General features: G+C 35.6%; 1 protein-coding gene across 12 annotated transcripts in view; it reads left to right on the plus strand.

Moving 5' to 3' along the window:
• Positions 1-18,920, plus strand: part of CEP170 (centrosomal protein 170) — a 130,775-nt gene extending 111,855 nt beyond the window's left edge. For 5 of the 12 annotated variants that reach the window (XM_027564691.1, XM_027564696.1, XM_027564699.1 and 2 more), the window contains 6 exons: positions 4,435-4,612; positions 6,609-6,779; positions 10,610-10,698; positions 14,073-14,166; positions 14,890-14,941; positions 16,556-18,919. In XM_027564691.1, coding sequence (XP_027420492.1) covers positions 4,435-4,612; positions 6,609-6,779; positions 10,610-10,698; positions 14,073-14,166; positions 14,890-14,941; positions 16,556-16,845 — 874 coding nt within the window. In that variant the 3' untranslated portion in view covers positions 16,846-18,919. Of the gene's footprint in view, positions 1-4,434; positions 4,613-6,608; positions 6,780-10,609; positions 10,699-14,072; positions 14,167-14,889; positions 14,942-16,555 lie in introns of all 12 variants that reach the window. The other 7 variants (XM_027564690.1, XM_027564692.1, XM_027564700.1 and 4 more) reach the window with 5 other exon arrangements.
• The last annotated feature ends 848 nt before the right edge of the window (positions 18,921-19,768 follow it).

The following is a 19,768-nucleotide window of genomic DNA, read 5'->3' on the forward strand; positions in this document are numbered from 1 at the left end:
CCTGCCCCCAGTCCCTCCCAGCATCAGAGTCTTTTGCAATGAGTCAACTCTTTGCATGACATGGCCAAAGTACTGGAGTTTCAGCTTTAGCATCATTCCTTCCAAAGAAATCCCAGGGCTGATCTCCTTCAGAATGGACTGGTTGGATCTCCTTGCAGTCCAAGGGACTCTCAAGAGTCTTCTCCAACACTATAGTTCAAAAGCATCAATTCTTCGGTGCTCAGCCTTCTTCACATAAGTATATTTTTTAATATTTTAAAATACAGTGATGGTTTATATTTTTCAAGGCTCAATATTTGTGATTAAAATTACAAATACATGGTAATCTTAATGGCAAAAAACCAAATTGTAAGTTTAATACATTTTATTACAAGTTTTTTTATATTTTTGGTAAGAGCCAATTTAATTTAGTGGCCAGAATTAAGTGATAAGGATTTCCTTGTAATATATGCACACTTAGTTTTTTCAGTCATGTCTGACTCTTTGCAGACACAACTGAAGGCTGTCCATACACACTATGGTCTGTAGCCTGCCAGGCTTCTCTGTCCATGGGATTTTCCAAGCAAGAATACTGGAGTGGGTTGCCATGCCCTAATCTTCCCTACCCAGGGATTTAATGCATGTCTCCATCATTGAAGGTGGATTCTTTACCCCTGAGCAACCAAGTAAGTCCTTATAATATGTAAAGCAATGTAATGAAACATTACAAAAGTAGGAAGTCAAGAGATACCTGGAGTAACAGGCAAATTTGGCCTTGGAGTACAAAACAAAGCAGGTCAAAGGCTACCAGAGTTTTGCCAAGAGAACGCACTGGTCATAGCAAACACCTTCTTCCAGCAACACAAGAGAAGACTCTACACATGGACATCACCGGATGGTCAACACCAAAATCAGATTGATTATATTATTTGCAGCCAAAGATGGAGAAGCTCTATACAGTCAGCAAAAACAAGACCAGGAGCTGACTGTGGCTCAGATCATGAACTCCTTATTGCCAAGTTCAGACTTAAATTGAAGAAAGTAGGGGAAACCATTAGACCATTCAGGTATGACCTAAATCAAATCCCTTATGATTATACAGTGGAACTGACAAATAAATTCAAGGGATTAGATCTGACAGACAGAATGGCTGAAGAACTATGGACAGAGGTTTGTGACATTGTGCAGGAGGCAGTGATCAAGACCATCCCCATGGAAAAGAAATGCAAAAAAGCAAAATGGTTGTCAGAGGAGACCTTAATGCAAAGTCAAGTGGACCTTAGGAAACAAAGCTAGTGGAGGCGATGGGATTCCAGTTGAGCTACTTCAAATCCTGAAAGATGATGCTGTGAAAGTGCTGCACTCAATATGCCAGCAAATTTGGAAGACTCAACAGTGGCCACAGGACTGGAAAAGGTCCGTTTTCATTCCAATCCCAAAGAAAGGCCATGCCAAAGAATGTTCAAACTACTGCCCAGTTGCACTCATCTCACACACTAGCAAAGTAATGCTCAAAATTCTCCAAGCCAGGCTTCAACAGTATGTGAATCATGAACTTCCAGATGTTTAAACTGGATTTAGAAAAGGCAGAGGAACCAGAGATCAAATTTCCAACATCATTGAATCATAGAAAAAGCAAGAGAGTTCCAGAAAAACCTCTACTTCTGCTTGTTTGATTATGCCAAAGTCTTTGACTGTATGGATCACAACAAACTGGAAAATTCTTTAAGAGATGGGAATGCAAACCACTGACCTGCCTGCTGAGAAATCTGTATGCAGGTCAAGAAACAACAGTTAGGACTGGGCATGGAACAACAGACTGGTTCCAAATCGTGAAAGGAGTACATCAAGGCTGTATATTGTCACCCTGCTTCTTTAACTTATATGCAGAGTACATCATGCAAAATGCCAGGCTGGATGAAGCCCAAGTTGGAATCAGGATTGCCAGGAGAAATATCAGTAACCTCAGATATGTAGATGACCCAACCCTTATGGCAGAAAGTGAAGAGGAACTAAAGAGACTCTTGATGAAAGTGAAAGAGGAGAGTAAAAAAGTTGGCTTAAAACTCAACATTCAGAAAATGATGATCGGGGTCATCCAGTCCCATCACTTCATGGCAAATAGATGGGGAAAAAATGGAAGCATTGAGAGACTTCATTTTCTTAGGCTCCAAAATCACTGCAGATAGTGACCCCCAGCCATGAAATTAAAAGGTTTGCTCCTTGGAAGGAAAGCTATTACCAACCTAGACAGCATGTTAAAAAGCAGAGACATGACTTTGCCAACAAAGGTCTGTCTAGTCAAAGTTGTGGTTTTTCCAGTAGTCATGTATGAATGTGAGAGTTGAACTATAAAGAAAGCTGAGCACCAAAGAATTGATGCTTTTGAGCTGTGGTGTTGGAGAAGACTCTTGAGAGTCCCTTGGACTGAAAGGAGTTCCAAGCAGTCAATCCTAAAGGAAATTAGTTCTGAATATTCATTGCAAGGACTGATGCTGAAACTGAAACTCAAATACTTTGGCCACCTGATACAAAGAACTGACTCATTGGAAAAGACACTGATGCTGGGAAAGATTGAAGGTGGGAAGAGAAGGGGATGACAGAGGATGAGATGGTTGGATGGCATCACCAACCTGATGGACGTGAGTTTGAGTAAACTGTGGGAGTTGATGATGGACGGGGAACCCTGGCGTGTTGCAGTGCACTGGGTTCCAGAGAGTCGGACGTGACTGAGTGACTGAACTGAAATAGCCTATTAACAATGTTGTCATAGTTTCTGCTTCTTCACCATTGCAGCCCTTAGGACCTAGCACAGTGACCAGATCATTAAGTATTTACTGGTAAATAAAAAGAAATTGACTGTAGATTGCTTCTGTTGGGCCACCAGCTTCAAGTTAGCTTCTCTTTTTAAATCTGTGGTTAAGTTTCTATGCAGTTACTCCATTCCTTGAAAGCCTTTCAAGCTCACATTTTGCATAAGTTAAAAAGTTACTTTGCGCTTTGGATTTTAGAGTTGGAAAGCCTATACAGGTACTTTACAAATATTCTGTCATTCCAAAGCTTTTGGTTACTGTGGAAGTAACCAAATTGAGATCCTGTGTAGTGGCTGCATAACTTAGCAAATGTTCAGTTATCTCTGATAACAGTTACTTAGTTCTTCAGTCCATGTGGCTGAAAATACAAATAAATGACTTTAGGGACATGAACTCAAAACATGGAATCTGGCCCTGTCTCAGCTACTTTTAAGTTGGTGGTCATGAGCAAGCCAATAATTTTGTCTTAAAATGCATCTTTCTTCGTAATCAGTTAGATAAGTTCTACTTCTACCTTGTGACCCTCAAATGACATGTGATGTACTATAAAGTATGGTAGATAGCGTAAAATGCTATGCTGTGTCAGAGCTCCTCACTTCTTTGGTACCATACACCACTGGGGCCATCTGGAGAAGCTTAGGGAGCTCCTCTCAGAAATGTATAAACATTAGAAACAATTATATTGAAATACAGTTTTTAAAATATTTTTAAAATGATATAGTAGTTAGTATATGATTCTTCATTAACATAGTAAGTATAATGTTATTGCTGTGGGTATAATGAAGTAGTTTTGAAGTCAGTCAGTTCAGTTGCTCAGTCATGTCCAACTCTTTGTGACCCCATGTATCGCAGCACGCCAGGCCTCCCTGTCCATCACCAACTCCTGGAGTTCACTCAGACTCACGTCCATCGAGTCAGTGATGCCATCCAGCCATCTCATCCTCTGTCGTCCCCTTCTCCTGCCCCCAGTCCCTCCCAACATCAGAGTCTTTTCCAGTGAGTCAGCTCTTCGCATGAGGTGGCCAAAGTACTGGAGTTTGAGCGTTAGCATCAGTCCTTCCAATGAACACCCAGCACTGATCTCCTTTAGGATGGACTGGTTTTGAAGTAGTGGTGACTAAATGTTTTGATATACTCATAGGAACTATAACGTGATTAGTTCTGCGGACAAAAATCACCGGTACTGCTAATGCCACTGTTGTTTGTTGCTTATCTTTGTAATTGAAAGAAATGCTAGTTTCATTTAGGTTAGTGAAAATAAAGCTGTAATTGCTTTTCTCATTCAAGTTCACAGGCCTTTGAATTGTTTACTGAGCCCAAATTTAAGAACTACTATAATATATTAATGCTAGTAATTACCATTAACAGTGTGTTTTTAAAAGATACATATCACTACTTCAGGCATTTAACACATCTATTTGAAAGTGACAGCTTATAAATTATGTGTGGTTTAGTTTGATTCATATCGGAATTAACATTTTAATTCTTCCAATATCAAAATAGTTAATGGCACGTGTAGAAACTCTGGAGTTTTGAGGACAAATCTTTAAATATACAACTTATAAAACTGATTGTATTGCAGTGATTGTTTGTAGACCTGTTGTGTGAAAGAATTAAACTTCTTTTCTAAAATTATCGCCAGGATCAGCCAAGATCTCGCTCTCATTGCTCGGGAAATCAACGATGTAGCAGGAGAGATAGATTCAGTGACCTCCTCGGGCACTGCCCCTAGTACCACAGTAAGCACTGCTGCCACCACCCCCGGCTCTGCCATAGACACTAGAGAAGAGGTAGGAGATCTTCATGGAGAGATGCATAAGGTTCTTTCTTTTCTTTATTTCTTTTGCTTTTAGCTTTTTGCTTAGTTTTTTTTTTGGTTACATCCATCCTCCCTATTTGCATGAAGCTCTGCATTTGCCAACTTTGCTTTAACAAATTTCTTTTCTTATAACAAAACTAGTAAAGGCTAACATTTGGTCTACTATTAGCATGAAGCTGTAAAATTATTTAAAATAAACACTTTGTAAAATACAAAAATAAATGGTACCTAGAAAGCATATCCAAATTTGGTAAATAATTGTATAAATAATAAATCATTATATAAAGTTTCTGTAAATCTTACATAGGTTCTTCACTAGAAATTATCTCTAGTAGCAAGACAAAGTCTATAGTTTTTACTACTTAAAATAATTCTGTTGATGAATATATACATACATATATATATATATGCACAAAGATTCTTCAAAAATTGAAATATACATACATATACACACTCACTCAAATATATGTATTCAGTTTTAAAACATTCTTGTGAACTGTGCAATGTAAGTTAGCATATACAGACTATTGCCCCAAACCAGCGTCTCCTGCTCTCCCCCTCCAGGGGACACCACAAACACAGATGGCTCCAGAAGTTAACTTTAAAATATAATATAAAAATAATGGTATTCTGGCCATGTTTGGTTTCTTGATTTGGTGCAGAGATACCAAAAAAAGACAGACATTTTGAAAGAATGAGTTACAGTTTTATTAGGACAAAGCCACACTGATTTGTTTAATTATCCTCTGTTTTATGCTATAATGTCAGAATTGAGTAGTTGAACAGACATTGTAAGACTGCACAGCCTAAAATATTTATCATTTGGCCCGTTACAGCAAAAATGTGCCAACCCCTAATGATGATTTATTTCATTTCCTTAATTTTATAAAATAATGTTCTCAATAGTAGCCAAAAATGGCTAGCCTTTTTGACACATTTAATTCTGGTAAACTCTTCTACGAAAATTTTCTTCAGTTGCTTTTTGTCACATTTATAATTTTATTCTTTAATGGTCATAATTTCATTGTTTTTTTTCCCCTTTATGTGTTCTCTAATTTGGTAAATAATGTTTCATCAGTCTGTGTAGTTTTGTTACCACACTGATCAATTGTAAATGTGTATAAAATTCATCCTTATTGGTGAAAAACAAAAGGATCTTCTTGGTGGCAAGACATACACAATTCTTCCTGGTACATTTTGAATGATGAAGATATTATTTTCTCAGCTGTCTAACTAAATTATACCTAACGTGATTGTACATTCACTCAGACTCAGTAAAATTTTTCAAACATTTCATTAAGTAGAATTCCATTTTTTCTTTTTGGCTTCATTTCTTATTACTGTATTAGAGTTTATTCCTTCTTCAGTAAACCTGAGTTACTTTGTACTATACGTACGTAATTTGCACTGCAGATGGCAGTATGTCACTTGTACCGGAATATGTCATTTCTGTAGCATTACCGCTAAAAGTTTATCTAAGGTAAAAATACTTGGTGAATTAAAAATTTTTTTTTCTTTTGTAAACTTAATTATAATTTGTAATTTATGTATCTGTGAAGAAATTTGGCACCTGGATTTGGGGAGAAAAAAAGGAAAAAACAAGATAGGAAACTAAAAGAAAAAGAAACATTATTTTACACTGGTAAGGCAATGTGAGTAAAATGAACGCCTTGTCCATCTACATGGCTCAGCTTTTTCTAGTTACCATCTATGTTTTCCGTTGGGGGAAACTTTATCCACGGAAGAATCAAATTTAACATAGTTATTATATATATTTTGGATTTTGAAAATAAAATCTATGTAGATGAACATCTGTTTTATAAAACGGACACCTTTGAAGTGCTTATAAAAAGAAAGAGTAATTGGTTTATTGAAGATCTCATGCTTCTGTTACTACCTGAGAATGGAATAACTTCTAACTATAAAAACTGTAATGCCAGTATCTGTGTTTTTCCAAATTACTCTATGCTCATGAGGATTTGCTTTTGTCCTGTTAGTTAGTTGATCGTGTTTTTGATGAAAGCCTCAACTTCCGAAAGATCCCTCCATTAGTTCATTCTAAAACACCAGAAGGAAACAACTGTCGGTCTAGTGACCCAAGACCTCAACCAGCAGAGCCTCCTGATCACTTAACAATTACAAGGCGGAGAACCTGGAGCAGGGATGAAGTGAGTAAACTATAAACTTCAACATATGGCAGAGGATGCATGCTCCATTGGTCAGAAAAAGAGGAGGAGAACTGTTCCATGTATGTGTGTGTGCCCAGTCGTGTCTCATTGCAGTGTGATGGACTGTATGTAGCCTGCCGGGCTCCTCTGTCCATAGGGTTTTCCTGTCGAGAATTCTGGAGTGACTTTGCATTTCCTTCTCTGGGGGATCTTCCAACCCAAGGATTGAACCTGTGTCTCCTACATTGGAGAGTCTTTACCGTTCACACCACCTGAGAATTCCCTTGTTTAATACTTACAAGCCTCTTAAGATAAACAGGGAAGGTTTGGGAATGGTAGAGGATTGGTGGGCTTTGGATTATTTTTGGAGCCTCACTTCAGGTCCTGTAAAGACTACATTTGTAAAACAAGGACAATTTTATATGGTTTTGTTCAGTATATAGGGCTGGGAAAAAAGTGCTTGTCCTTACAAGTAGAATAGAATTTCATCCTGGCATCACATCAATTACAAATCATTAACTCTAAATGAATTTAGTTCCTAAAGGGCAAAAGCAAAACTTCAAAGTTTGTAGTATAATACAGGTACATGTCTTTCAGCACTGCAGCAGGGAATGATTTCTTAAAAGACACAAAAAGTCTTGACTTATAAATAAAAGATTGATAAGTTTGAGTGTATTAAAGGACTATGTGAAACATACAGGCAACAAGAGATTAGAATACAGAATATATCAGAGCTCCTACAATCAGTTTAAAAAAGCAAAACAGCCCAAAAGAAAAATCTGCAAAAAACATGTGCAGCATTTCACTGAAAATACCCAAGGCCTATGAAGAGATGTTCAGCTTCATGAGTATTCAGAGAAATAGTTTTCAAGGCTACAGTGAGATTATTTTATATTCATTCAGTTGGCAACAAATTAAAAAGTTTTAAAACATTAAATATAGGAGAAGATGTGAATACATAGGCTTTCTTATTGTTGCTAGTAAGGTTAAATTGGTGGAGTCACTTTGGCAAACAGTTTGATATTATTTCCTAAAATTGAACATAAATGTAGCCCATTATGTAGCAGTTTTGCTGCTCGTGTATACCCTTTCTCATTGACAGCAAGTCATGGAAGAGGATATTCATAGTAGCACTGTGGGCAGTAACAAAACTTGGGAACAGTCTTTAAGTGTTTGTATCTGAGGGAAAATGAATGTATAAACAGGTATGTGCACAAATTGAAAAATCAGTGGAGGGATCAAAACAAATGAACTACAGTATGCCACAATGTGGATGAATTTTAGCAATAGAACATTAAATGAAAATTATTCTCAGAAGATCGGATAAAATGTGTTTTGTCACAAATAACGTTATATACTTAGGACAGAAATAGATCTAGCAAATTATATAAAAAGAAAACCGAGGGAATGATGAATGGGATTCAGAATATTGTTTACCTTGAGTAGAGGGAGACAGGGAGATGGGAAAAAACACGTGACTAGAGGCAGATTATATTAGTCATCTGTTTCTTTCTGTTGTTGCTCAGTTGTGTCAGACTCTTTGCAACCCCATGGACTGCAGCACGCCTGGCCTCCCTGTCCTTCACTCTCTCCTGGAGTTTGCTCACCTCACGTCTATTGAGTTGATAAAGCCATCTAACCATCTCATCCTCTGTTGCCCCCTTCTTCTCCTGCCCTCAGTCTTTCCTATCATTAGGGTCTTTTCCAGTGAGTCAGCTCTTTGCATCAGGTGGCCAAAGTATTGGAGCTTCAGCTTCAGCATCAGTCCTTCCAATGGGTATTCAGGGTTGATCTTCTTTAGGATTGGTTGGGTTGATCTCATTGCAATCCAAGAGATTCTCAAGAGTCTTCTTGAGCACCACAGTTTGAAAGCATCTATTCATTGGTGTGCAGCCTTCTCTTTGCTCTGCTATTTGTAAAACCTCCTCAGACAACCACTTTGCCTTGTATTTCTTTTTCTTTGTGATGGTTTTGGTTACCACCTCCTGTACAGTGTTACTAACCTCCATCTGGTAGATAGTTCTTCAGGTACTCTATTTACCAAATCTAATCCCTTGAATCTATTTGTCATCTCCACTGTGTAATCATAAGAGATTTGGTTTAGGTAATACCTGAATGGCCTAATGGTTTTCCCTAGTTTCTTTAATTTAAGCCTGAATTTTGCAGTAAGGAGTTTATGATCTGAGCCACAGTCAGTTCCAAGTCTTGTTTTTGCTGACTGTATAGAGCTTCTCCATCATTTGCTGCAAAGAATATAATGTGTCCATTTTCAGTACTGACCATTTGATGATGTCCTTGTGTAGAGACATCTCTTGTGTTGTTGGAAGAGGGTGTTTGCTGTGACCAATGTGTTCTTTTGACAAAACTCTGTTGACTTTTGCCCTGCTTCATTTTGTACTCCAAGGCCAAACTCGCCTATATTCCAGATCTCTTAACTTCCTACTTTTGCATACCAGTCAGCTATGATGAAAAGGACATTAGTTCTAGAAGATCTTATAGGTCTTCTTAGAACTGTTCAACTTCAGCTTCTTCAGCATTAGTGGTTGGGGCGTAGACTTGTATTACTGTGATGCTGAATGGTTTGCCTTGGAAATGAACTGAGATTATTCTGTCATTCTTGAGATTGCACCCAAATACTGCATTTCAGACTCTTGGTGACTTTGAGGGCTACTCCATTTCTTCTAAGGGATTCTTGCCCACAGTAGTAGATTTAATGATCATCTGAACTAAATATGCCCATTCTCATCCATTTTAGTTCACTGATTGCTAAGATTTAGATATTCACTCTTCCCATCTCCTGCTTAACCATGTCCAATTTACCTTGATTCATGGACCTAACATTCCAAATTCCTATGGGGTTTTGTTCTTTATCTCATTGGACTTTACTTTCACCACCGATACTGACAATGCATGGAACTGATTTTGGAACCCATATCTAGTCTTAGGATGCAGGCTAAATTCAGCCTCCCACCTGATTTTGTAAATAGAGTTTTATTAGCTGCAGCTCCTTTTGCTATAATATAGCCTCTCTTGCTATAGTGAGAGGTGAGTAGTTGTAACAGACCACATTGGCCCCAGTCTTCACTCTCTTGCCCTTTACAGAAGTTTGCCAACCCTTGCTTTTGCCCATAAAGTTCAGCTGGAATGATAACAACCCCAAACATAAAAACTTATTCTGGGGAACTTCTCTAGTGCTCTAGTGGTTAAGACTTCGCCTTCCAATGCAAGGGGGAGTGTGGTTGGGGAGCTAGGATCCCACATGCCTCATGGCCAGAAAACCAAAGCATAAAACAGAAGCAGTAGTCTTAACAAATTCAATAAAGACTATTTTAAAAAATGGTCCACATTAAAAAAAAAAAAATTACTATTTTGAATACATTTTAAAAACTTTATCTGTCCCACTGTGGAGAACAAGGATTGTAATCTTCTTGATCTCTTTGTTCATCTTATTTGTTGAAAGAATAGATAACAAATTTATTGTTCTAAGTTACTTACATTCTCCCAGATGATAATTTGAATTGGAAGCATGAGAGACAGGATCATGATAGTAATTAAAAATTAGATAACATGGGTTGTCTTTTGAAAGTTATATGATGAAAATAATATGGAAATGTGACAAGTTATTTAACAAAAAAGAATTCCTTTCTTAATTTTTATTTCTCGTTCTCAGTGTAGTTACACAGTACTCTTAATTATATCCTTTATCGAGTTTTATTAAAATCAGCATAAGTATGAAATGCCCTGAAACGTAATGAGTTGTGACCATTCTTGGTGGTTATCGGATACAGTGGTAGTATTTTAATGTCTGTTCTTCCCTTTCCATGTTTCAGGTCATGGGAGATAATCTGTTGCTCTCGTCCGTCTTTCAGTTCTCTAAGAAGATAAGACAGTCTATAGATAAAACAGCTGGAAAGATCAGGTACTGTGTCATTACTCAGACATCCTTGCTTCTATAAAAGCAGGTTACTTTCCTTTCTAGTGAATTTTGAAGGATGACCTATATACCTAAATTTTACATAGCATTAGTCAAAAAGTTGGTGAAGTGAGCAGGCTAGAGGATAATGAGAAATGACATTGGAGAGAGAAGGAAGGACCAGTTTGGGCAGAACTTGTTTAAGGAGTTTGGACTTTATCATAAAAAAGCCATAGGAAGTTAATACATTAAATGCGTATCTTTAAAAAATATACATATGTGTGTATATATATAAAGAGTTTTAATATTTTATTACCATTTCCCTGATTATCTTGCCTCTCTCTCAGGATATACACATACCACTTAGGAAAACATAAAATTAAGGAGGGAAAAACCCAATGTGGCTGATAATAGCACTTGGCCTGGGATTTAATTATCAAATTATATCAATTTCATTGGTTTGGGGGATTGGTTTGTTTAATACACAGTATTATCCATAAAGACACCATGTAAGTCTCCTCACTGGTCATGTGACCTAGCAACAGGAAAAGCTTGAGGCCTCCTTACCTATAAATGGGAATTCCATATTATTTCATCCTACCTGCTGAAATACATGCCTTTTTTCCCCAGTAACTAAGCCCTCATCCAGTCTCATTTATTCATTCAGTAGATCTTCATAGAGTTCCTGCCTTATACCATTCTCTTCTATTGATAATTTCTTACCACAGAGTATCTTTCTCAGTCTGCACTGAATTAACTCATCCCTAGTTTCCTCTAGAAAAAAAAATTTTGTAGCTTAGACATTTAATTAAAACTGTGACCATTGAACACATTGATGGTTAGTTGATTGGTTGATTTTGTTGTCTCAGAAATTCGACAGAATTTAGAAAGTATAAAAGAATAAATATTTTCTTAATGTTAATTTGTTGCTTTCAGTTTGAGTGTTGAGTTTTGCTGTGTGTAAAGCACTGTGGCAGGCTCTGTGGAAGACAATAAGAAAGATAAAACATGCTGTCTACTGTTAAGGTCTTATAATCTGGTTGGCGAAGGACAGTATATATACAGGTAACTGTGGTACAAGACAGTACGTGATAGATTAGTGCCCAGTTAGAGGTAAGAACAGAGAAAGGATCACCTTCACCCTGGACTGTCAGGGAAGGCTTTGTGGAGGAAGTAATACTCAAAGCTAGATAGAATTTTTGGTAAGCAAAATCTAAGGGATAGAGGCCTGAGCCTTTTACACAGATAGTACTAGAATAGTTTGAGAAATGACTGGTCTTTAGGTCTGTACCAGAAGTTATAAACTGAAATGCCTGCCCAAACCTGTCTAAAAGTATCCTGTAAGTTATTCTAATACTTGCTATAGACTCAATTAAAAATATTGATACAACTGTTTTACAGTATTCTCATTGGGTTACATGTGAAAGTGCCCCTCAGGGTGTGCTGTTTGGCCCTGCATTGGTCAACTCCCAGTTTCCAACCACTGATTTGTATGGATTGAGGGCCAGTCCTAGAGAATAGATTGTGGGGGTCTTAGAATATGTGCCTAAGACTCTTTTTTACCTAAACCAACTACTGTATCAAAAAGGAGTTTTAGCTTCATAGTTAAATTATTGAATGAAATTAGCTTTGGAATTCAGTATATTTTCATGCTTAGTCTGACTACACTTTTGAATTAATTATGTAATATGAAGATCAGTTGAAAGCCCTGATTGTTTCTGAAGGATTTGTAATGACCTTTGTACAAAACCATTTAAATTCTAACCATTATGATCTGGCCTGATTTCTTGATGTAGTTTTCTGCTTCCTTAGTGTTTAAGTATTACACTTCACTCCATGAAGCCAAAATTACAATTGGCTTTATAAACCTGCAGCACAGTATTTACAAATTGTCTTCAAGTTATTTATCCCTTTAGTGGCTTAGAACTTTAGAGACGTGTGTGTGTGTGTGTGTGTGTGTGTGTGATTTAGGAATCTCAGGTAGCATTTCTAAGCCATTTTTACCAAAGATGAAACATGTATGGTTTAACAATTTGAAAAAGCACTAACATTGTACTCAGTAACCATCTTCTGCCAAAATTCACTGAGTTTTCAGGATGGCTAAGCGCAGACTCATGAAATAGTCATTGTTTTCTTACTTTCACCAATCCTAATGCTCTAAGGACTCTTTTAGAGAGCACACAATAATTTCTCAGGCCTTAATTTCACAGTCATTAGGATAACAGCTCCTAGATAGCTAGCAAGGATATTTAGTCTTTGGGGTGTAGAAATTTTAACAGTAAATCAGAAGAATATTCTCTTCTAGGATTCTGGATCCATTGTAGCCTTTTTAAGCATGATTATTTGTAATTATAGATGTTCCAGACTTGGGATTTGACATTGATGAATTTGATGTTGACTTGATGTTGATGAATTTCATGTTTTTAAATTAGTTGAACTTGGCATATTGAATTTTGAAGAAATACAAATAAAAATGTAATTTAGTTTACTACTTAAATACTGATCAACTTCTAATAGTAATACTTTACTTTCTTGTACAGTATTGGTTATTGTATAAGTCAGTTAAACTAGATTTCCAGCCCAATGAAGAAATTCAAATAGAAACTAAAAAGGTACCTAGTATTTACAGCTCTCTAAAGCTGCTGGATCACGTCTTCTAGATTGAAGAGAGAGATACCACATTTAAAAGACAAGTCAGAATTTTGTGACACTTTTATTTTATAAAATGCCTGAAATTAATTTCAAGCATAGAATCTTTATTGACAATTGTTTTTGTCAAAGGATAGTTTCTTAATTCTTAACAGGTTATTATGTAAAACATACTAACATGAATTAGTATTTTTAAAGAAGGGCAGCATAAGTACTCTATTATAATTTTCAACCTTTGAAATTACATATACACTTTGATCAATTATAAGAAGTCTTTTCCTGTTTAAAGAGGTCCTAACAGACTCAATTGCTTATACTTAATTCAACCTGTTTTCATCTTAAATTCATCTTATATTTATACTGCATATGTTCTATATGAAACAAGTTGTATTTTTGTTATAAAAGGTGGTTATATAAAAATATTAGATAAAATTTGGGGGTTATATTGTCATATACATGTGTTTTATATTTGGTTCTCAATAAAGAATGAGGTAAATACTAAAGGGTTTTTATGTGTCTATTTGTAGCTAGTCAGTTACTGTTTTAGTACAGATCTCTCACATAAATGAGTTTATTAATATTGGCTCAGTGTTTAATTCACAGTTCATGTAACACTTAGTGGTATTTTTAATTCTTGTTTAGCTTTGAAAAGATATATTGTTTTTGTATTATCATTAAAAATGTGATGTTTTTAAAATATGAAAAGTAAAGAGCTTATTTTTTATTTATAGAATATTATTTAAAGACAAAGATCGGAATTGGGATGAAATAGAAAGCAAGTTAAGAGCTGAAAGTGAAGTCCCTATTGTGAAAACCTCAAGCATGGTATGGTAATTTTTCTTGAATATTAAACCATTTTTTAAAAGGCTTTATGTTCAAGGAATGATACTCTGATTTTTAAACTGTTCATTGATTTCATTTATAAAAGAAGATAATAAGAGCACAAATTTGGGAAACTTTATGCTTTCACTTGTCTGTCACAGGGTTTTAAAGTGTTGACTGCTTCAAAGTTTTAGAGAGTGTGGGGGAACCTTTTATGTTTCTCACTATTAATATACTCTTGTTCTTATAATAATTATATGTTATAAATAAGCAATTTTGAAATAAGAGCAAACTCAAATATAAGTTGACATGAGTTATTTCTGTTTACTTAACAGATTGCTTGTCTCCTCCAGAATTTGTACAGATTTTTATTATTCAGGAAATCATCCTAAAATTGAGGTTTCAGTTTGTACATTTTCCATAGAAAATCCTTAAGCACTTTTTACAGTTGTTGTAAGATTGATTAATATATCTTTGCATATACAGTATTATTATCTAACTTTTCATCTTCTATTACTATCTCACTGAAAAGAATTCAGTATTAAAGATTTTAAAATTCAAGTCTTTTTACTGAATATCATAATTATTTTATATCATGTTGCTACAGATTGGGGCCATGTCAGTAATATTAAGGATATCAAATAAAATTAGTATAAGGTTTGTTGCATATCAAATAAAAATATTTTAATTAAAGTAAGCTAATTCTTGTCATTGCTTTCCCTACAGGAGATTTCTTCTATCTTACAGGAGCTAAAAAGAGTTGAAAAGCAGCTACAAGGTAAACTTACTACTGATTAAGTATAAAGAGCTAACAATTTTAGAACAAGTACATCCTAAGTGGTATTTCTAAAATACTGTTAATTATTTGAACACTATTTGATTAAGTGTAAGGATGTGTGAATAAAGATATAAAGTTCTGCGTATTCAAATTACTCATAAAAAGAAAGCATAAATAATTAAAAATATAATTCATAGTATTATATAGTATCTATTATTTGTATCTATATAGTAGATACAATATAGATTGTATATCTATACTATATAGTATCTATTATTTATATATATATTTATAAATTATAGTATATGAAAAATATGTAAAATAATATATTAAAATATATTTTCAGCTGCGTATATGCAGCTGAAAATGCTTGTTGACAATTAGCACTGTTTACTTGATTTGATAATTCTTAAATTATATTTGTGGTACAACACATATGAACTAATAATGGTTTTATAAGTCATAATAATCATTTGGATGTACCACAAGAAATGAGTGCACATTGGACACAGGGACCAGAAGAGGGAGTAGAGAAGAAAAAGAGACTGTTGGCCTCCTAGACTTTAACAGGGACCTTGTTTTTGGTGTGTCTCAGATCTTTAATTATGCACTTATGCCTATGTGTATTTTGACCTAGAAGTTCCCAGTGGTAAAACAGGCAGATTCCAAGGTCAGTTGCTAATTTTACTCAGTATTTGTTTGAATTATCGTAGGCATGGTGTGTTGGTCCTGGCTAAGTGGTTCTGAGTCTTTTCTCAGCCTCAGCACACCTAAGCGTATACCCTTACAAGGCAAAGTGGCTTGTTTACATGATTGTTAGCTGGCAGGAGGGAGTATGCTTTTAAAAGGACTTCTTAAATAATTCTTCTATCTGTGATGCTTCTTTTCCTCAACTCCCACTCTACCCTATACCATGTTGAAAATCACTGCTGAAGACTTTCCCTTGTCCACTCAAGGATCTTTAGGATTGAAAGCTGGTCTTTATCTGGTCCTTGCCATGGAGAATGCAAGGTCTGTTTGGCCTGCTGGGGTTGCCATGGAATATGAATATCTAGGCTGTGAAGGATATTTATGGCTCAGTGGTCCATAAATACATATTTGTGCATGGCAGATACCCTAGCATCCTCACCAGGATGAATGAGAACATGCTATGGTAGCTTCAGAGTGTGCTATTTGCCTCAACTTTCATTTTACTCTGAACCCCATCTTAGCAACTAATCCCAATTATCTGAGTAATAGATAAAGCCAGGAGTAGTTTCTTTCAGTCCTAACCAGTATTTTCATCATCCTCTTATAATGATTAAAGCATATTTCAAAGAGACCTTTCCTGAATTCCACATCTCCAAATCATAGTCTTCCAGCAGGTTCAGATGCCTATAAGTAGCCTACTCAAGGGACCATAGAAAGCTTTCAGGTTTGTATAATCTATGATATAGATGAGCCCCAGAATTACTGAAGGTGGGGTTTTAAATCCAGAATTGGAAGGATTAACCAAATTAAAACTCATATAAGCATTAGTAATTGAAATATCCAAATCATAAGCAATATTCATATCCAAATTTAGCTGCATCTATAGTCATGTCTTTTTCCCTCTATTCCTTTCCTTTCTTTCAGCTATCAATGCTATGATTGACCCGGATGGAACTTTGGAGGCTCTGAACAACATGGGATTTCCCAGTGCTATCTTGCCGTCTCCACCAAAACAGAAGTCCAGTCCTGTGAATGACCACAGCAGCCCGGGTCAGACACCGACACTTTGCCAACCAGAAGCTAGGGTTCTTCATCCTGCTGCTGGTGCGGTCTCAGCTGAATTTGAGAATGCCGAGTCTGAGGCTGATTTCAGTATACATTTCAATAGGTTCAACCCCGATGGGGAAGAGGAGGACGTTACAGTACAGGAATGACTTTCTCTTGCTTGTTAAAATAATTACCTGTGGAATGACTAGAATTATTGGAAACAGCGTAGTGTTGACTTTTAGAGAAAATAAGACAGCTTGGTCAACTGCAATCTTGTTATCTCTGTCTTCTTAATTTTATTTATTTATTTTTTATCTATAACGTGGAGCCATAGTAATCCTTTTGAACTATTGAGATGACCATTTGATGCACAAAGAGGAAAAATTAGATTGTGAAACTTTCACATTTTGTGGTTTTTATGATTTTCAAATTGAATTAGATAATTGCATCCTTTCCCTTCATAGATCTTTGTTTTTTTTTTTTTTTTTTCTTTAAGCCATGCTGTGACCTACAAGCAAACTAAATACCCAACCTTTCTGACCCCCCATGTCTCCTGTGCCAAGCTGCTCCCTGAAATGGACTTGCTCTTCGTCTGTACAGATTTGTTAAACACTTATATTTGCTTCTTAATAATAGGATTTATATTAGTATTCATTACCATTGGATACAATGACATATTGCTCTCCACAGTCAAACTGACCTTTCAGAACAGTCCTTCTTGTGTTCTAAAATTTTCCAACATATATGTGATTTATATAACTTTGTTGCTGCGTAAATTGTCTTAGGGTTTATGGAAATGAACTATTATGTTTGCACTAAGATTTGCTGGGAGTGGTAGGTGGACATATCTATATATCAATAAGGACTAACCATCGTTTTTTGTATATAGGAGATTGATAATTGTATTTGTTTTAACCCCACAGTGTTTTACTCCACTTTCAAAAAGATCAATTTGGCACTTTTTTCCCTTTTTTTTTTTTTAGTGAAAGTAAGATTTTGTCTCATTTTAGGGCAAATGATAAGTAGAAGGATTAAACTAGACAGATAGGTTATAGGTGGAGTCTATTTTTAAAACTAAGAACATGTATACAGGTCCTGTGTTACCAAGTTTATATGTGACAGTTGAAAAAATTTTTCCCTTGAAATGATCATGAGATTAAAATTTGGGGCATTAGGAAACTTGGAGAACTAGTAGTCATAAGATTAGTAGATAGTTTCACTCCCAAGCAATGAATTGCTTCTGTGTGTTTCCCTGTAGGACCCAATAGTAAATCCTGTCTCAGTCGTATACATTTATAAGGACCCTACAAGATGACGACCAAGGCTTTGTGCCTATGCTAAACAGGAAGCTTATGAAAAGTATCTTCTATTAACTTGTTTTTTTCTCTTTTCAGTAAGTTCACATTTGGATAAGTTTCAAAAGAAAGTAATTATCTTTATGTTTCCAGAACACTATAATTTTGGGTAATTCTTAATTCAGTTAAATATTATTAGTAGACCTGGATTTTTGAAACCCGTGATCCCATCAGTTTATAAAGGTTAAAGCTACAACTTTTGCAACTTTCATGAAATAGTCTTTAATATTTCAGCAATAATCCTGTGCTACATTTGTTTTAAGAAAGTAACTCTGTTCAATTCAAATGTTTACAGGATTTTTAAAAATCCTGTACTGTTGGGCCAGTTAATAAAGATGCAAAAAAAACAAACCACCTGTTTTTAGAGACATAGAAACAAAAGTCTGTTGTATAATGGATCTCATTATTTTTCTTTAAATTAAAAAAAAAAGAGCAAATGAACTGTTCTCCTTGTAAAGCTAAATTCCCCATTCTGTCTAATAAAGGAAGACTGAAAAAAATGGTTTTAAAGAGCATGAATGAAAAGATACAGTTGCTTTGAAGGAATAAATGAAATGTTAAAACAGGGTTGATCCATTTGAAGAAAGAGTAGAAAAAATTAATCACCACTGTTTCATCTTTGTTTAATGTTTGGGTACTGATGATATCAATATGGAAGTCGAAGGTAAGGAGTTGTTCAGGAAAATACTAGCATCTATTCTACTTACATTATCATTTAAGTGTTTACACAGTTTTGTTCAATTACAAACATTTGGCCTTTTACTATGTTATTTTTATTTTGTATGAATACATTATTCTCCTTATTTATTTTTGTTACCTTTATTACTTATGTTATTTTGTTATGCATTTACAACTCCATTTTTAAATAAAGTGTTTCTGGAACTTTATGCAATTGATTGTACATTTTATTCTATCATCTGAATTGGTAATACTTCATCAGTTTATCAAATAACTCTGTATCATTTTCCAAGGTTAAGCAAAAAAAAGTTCTTCAGTTTACTGAATATGTGATAACTGTAAAATTCATACTCTTTTGAGCAAAAGAAGAAAATATTTTCTTAGCAAATTATAGTAAATACAGTTCTCTTTAGCTTAATAATCTCGTATATAGAGATAGATATTTATATATGTATTCGATTCCTGGGTCAGGAAGATCCCCTGGGAAAGGGAATGGCAACTCCAGTATTCTTGCCTGGAGAATTCCATTGACAGAGAAGCCCGGTCGACTCTTTGAGACCCCATGGACTGTAGCCCAGGGTGCCCCATGAGTGACACTAGCGGTAAAGAATGTGTCTGCCAACACAGGAGACATGAGGCAGGAGTTTGATATCTGGGTCAGAAAGATCCCCTGGAGGAGGGCATGACAGTCCCATGGACAGAGGAGTCTGATGGGCTACAGTCCATAGGGTCACAAAGAGTCCGACATGACTGAAGCAACTTAGCACACATGCACACATAGATATTTATACACACACAGCCTTTCTTTGTTGCTGGCATGGAATCATCAGGAAGCTTTATAACTGATATATTTGGGGAACAAAGAAGAAATTTAAAATACATCTTAAATTTAAGAACTATCCATTTGGACTCATTTGTACACAAGAGTCTTAAATATCTCCCTGTTCCTGTTACTCTGTTTTCTCAACTTTTTTAGGCTTTCCATAATCTGGCTCTTTCCTTATGTGTCTGTGTACAGCTGATACAGACTCTCCACCCTGAGACAGTCTGGGGCTTC

The sequence above is a fragment of the Bos indicus x Bos taurus genome, chromosome 16, assembly GCF_003369695.1.
Source record: "Bos indicus x Bos taurus breed Angus x Brahman F1 hybrid chromosome 16, Bos_hybrid_MaternalHap_v2.0, whole genome shotgun sequence".
Taxonomy (NCBI): Eukaryota; Metazoa; Chordata; class Mammalia; order Artiodactyla; family Bovidae; genus Bos; species Bos indicus x Bos taurus.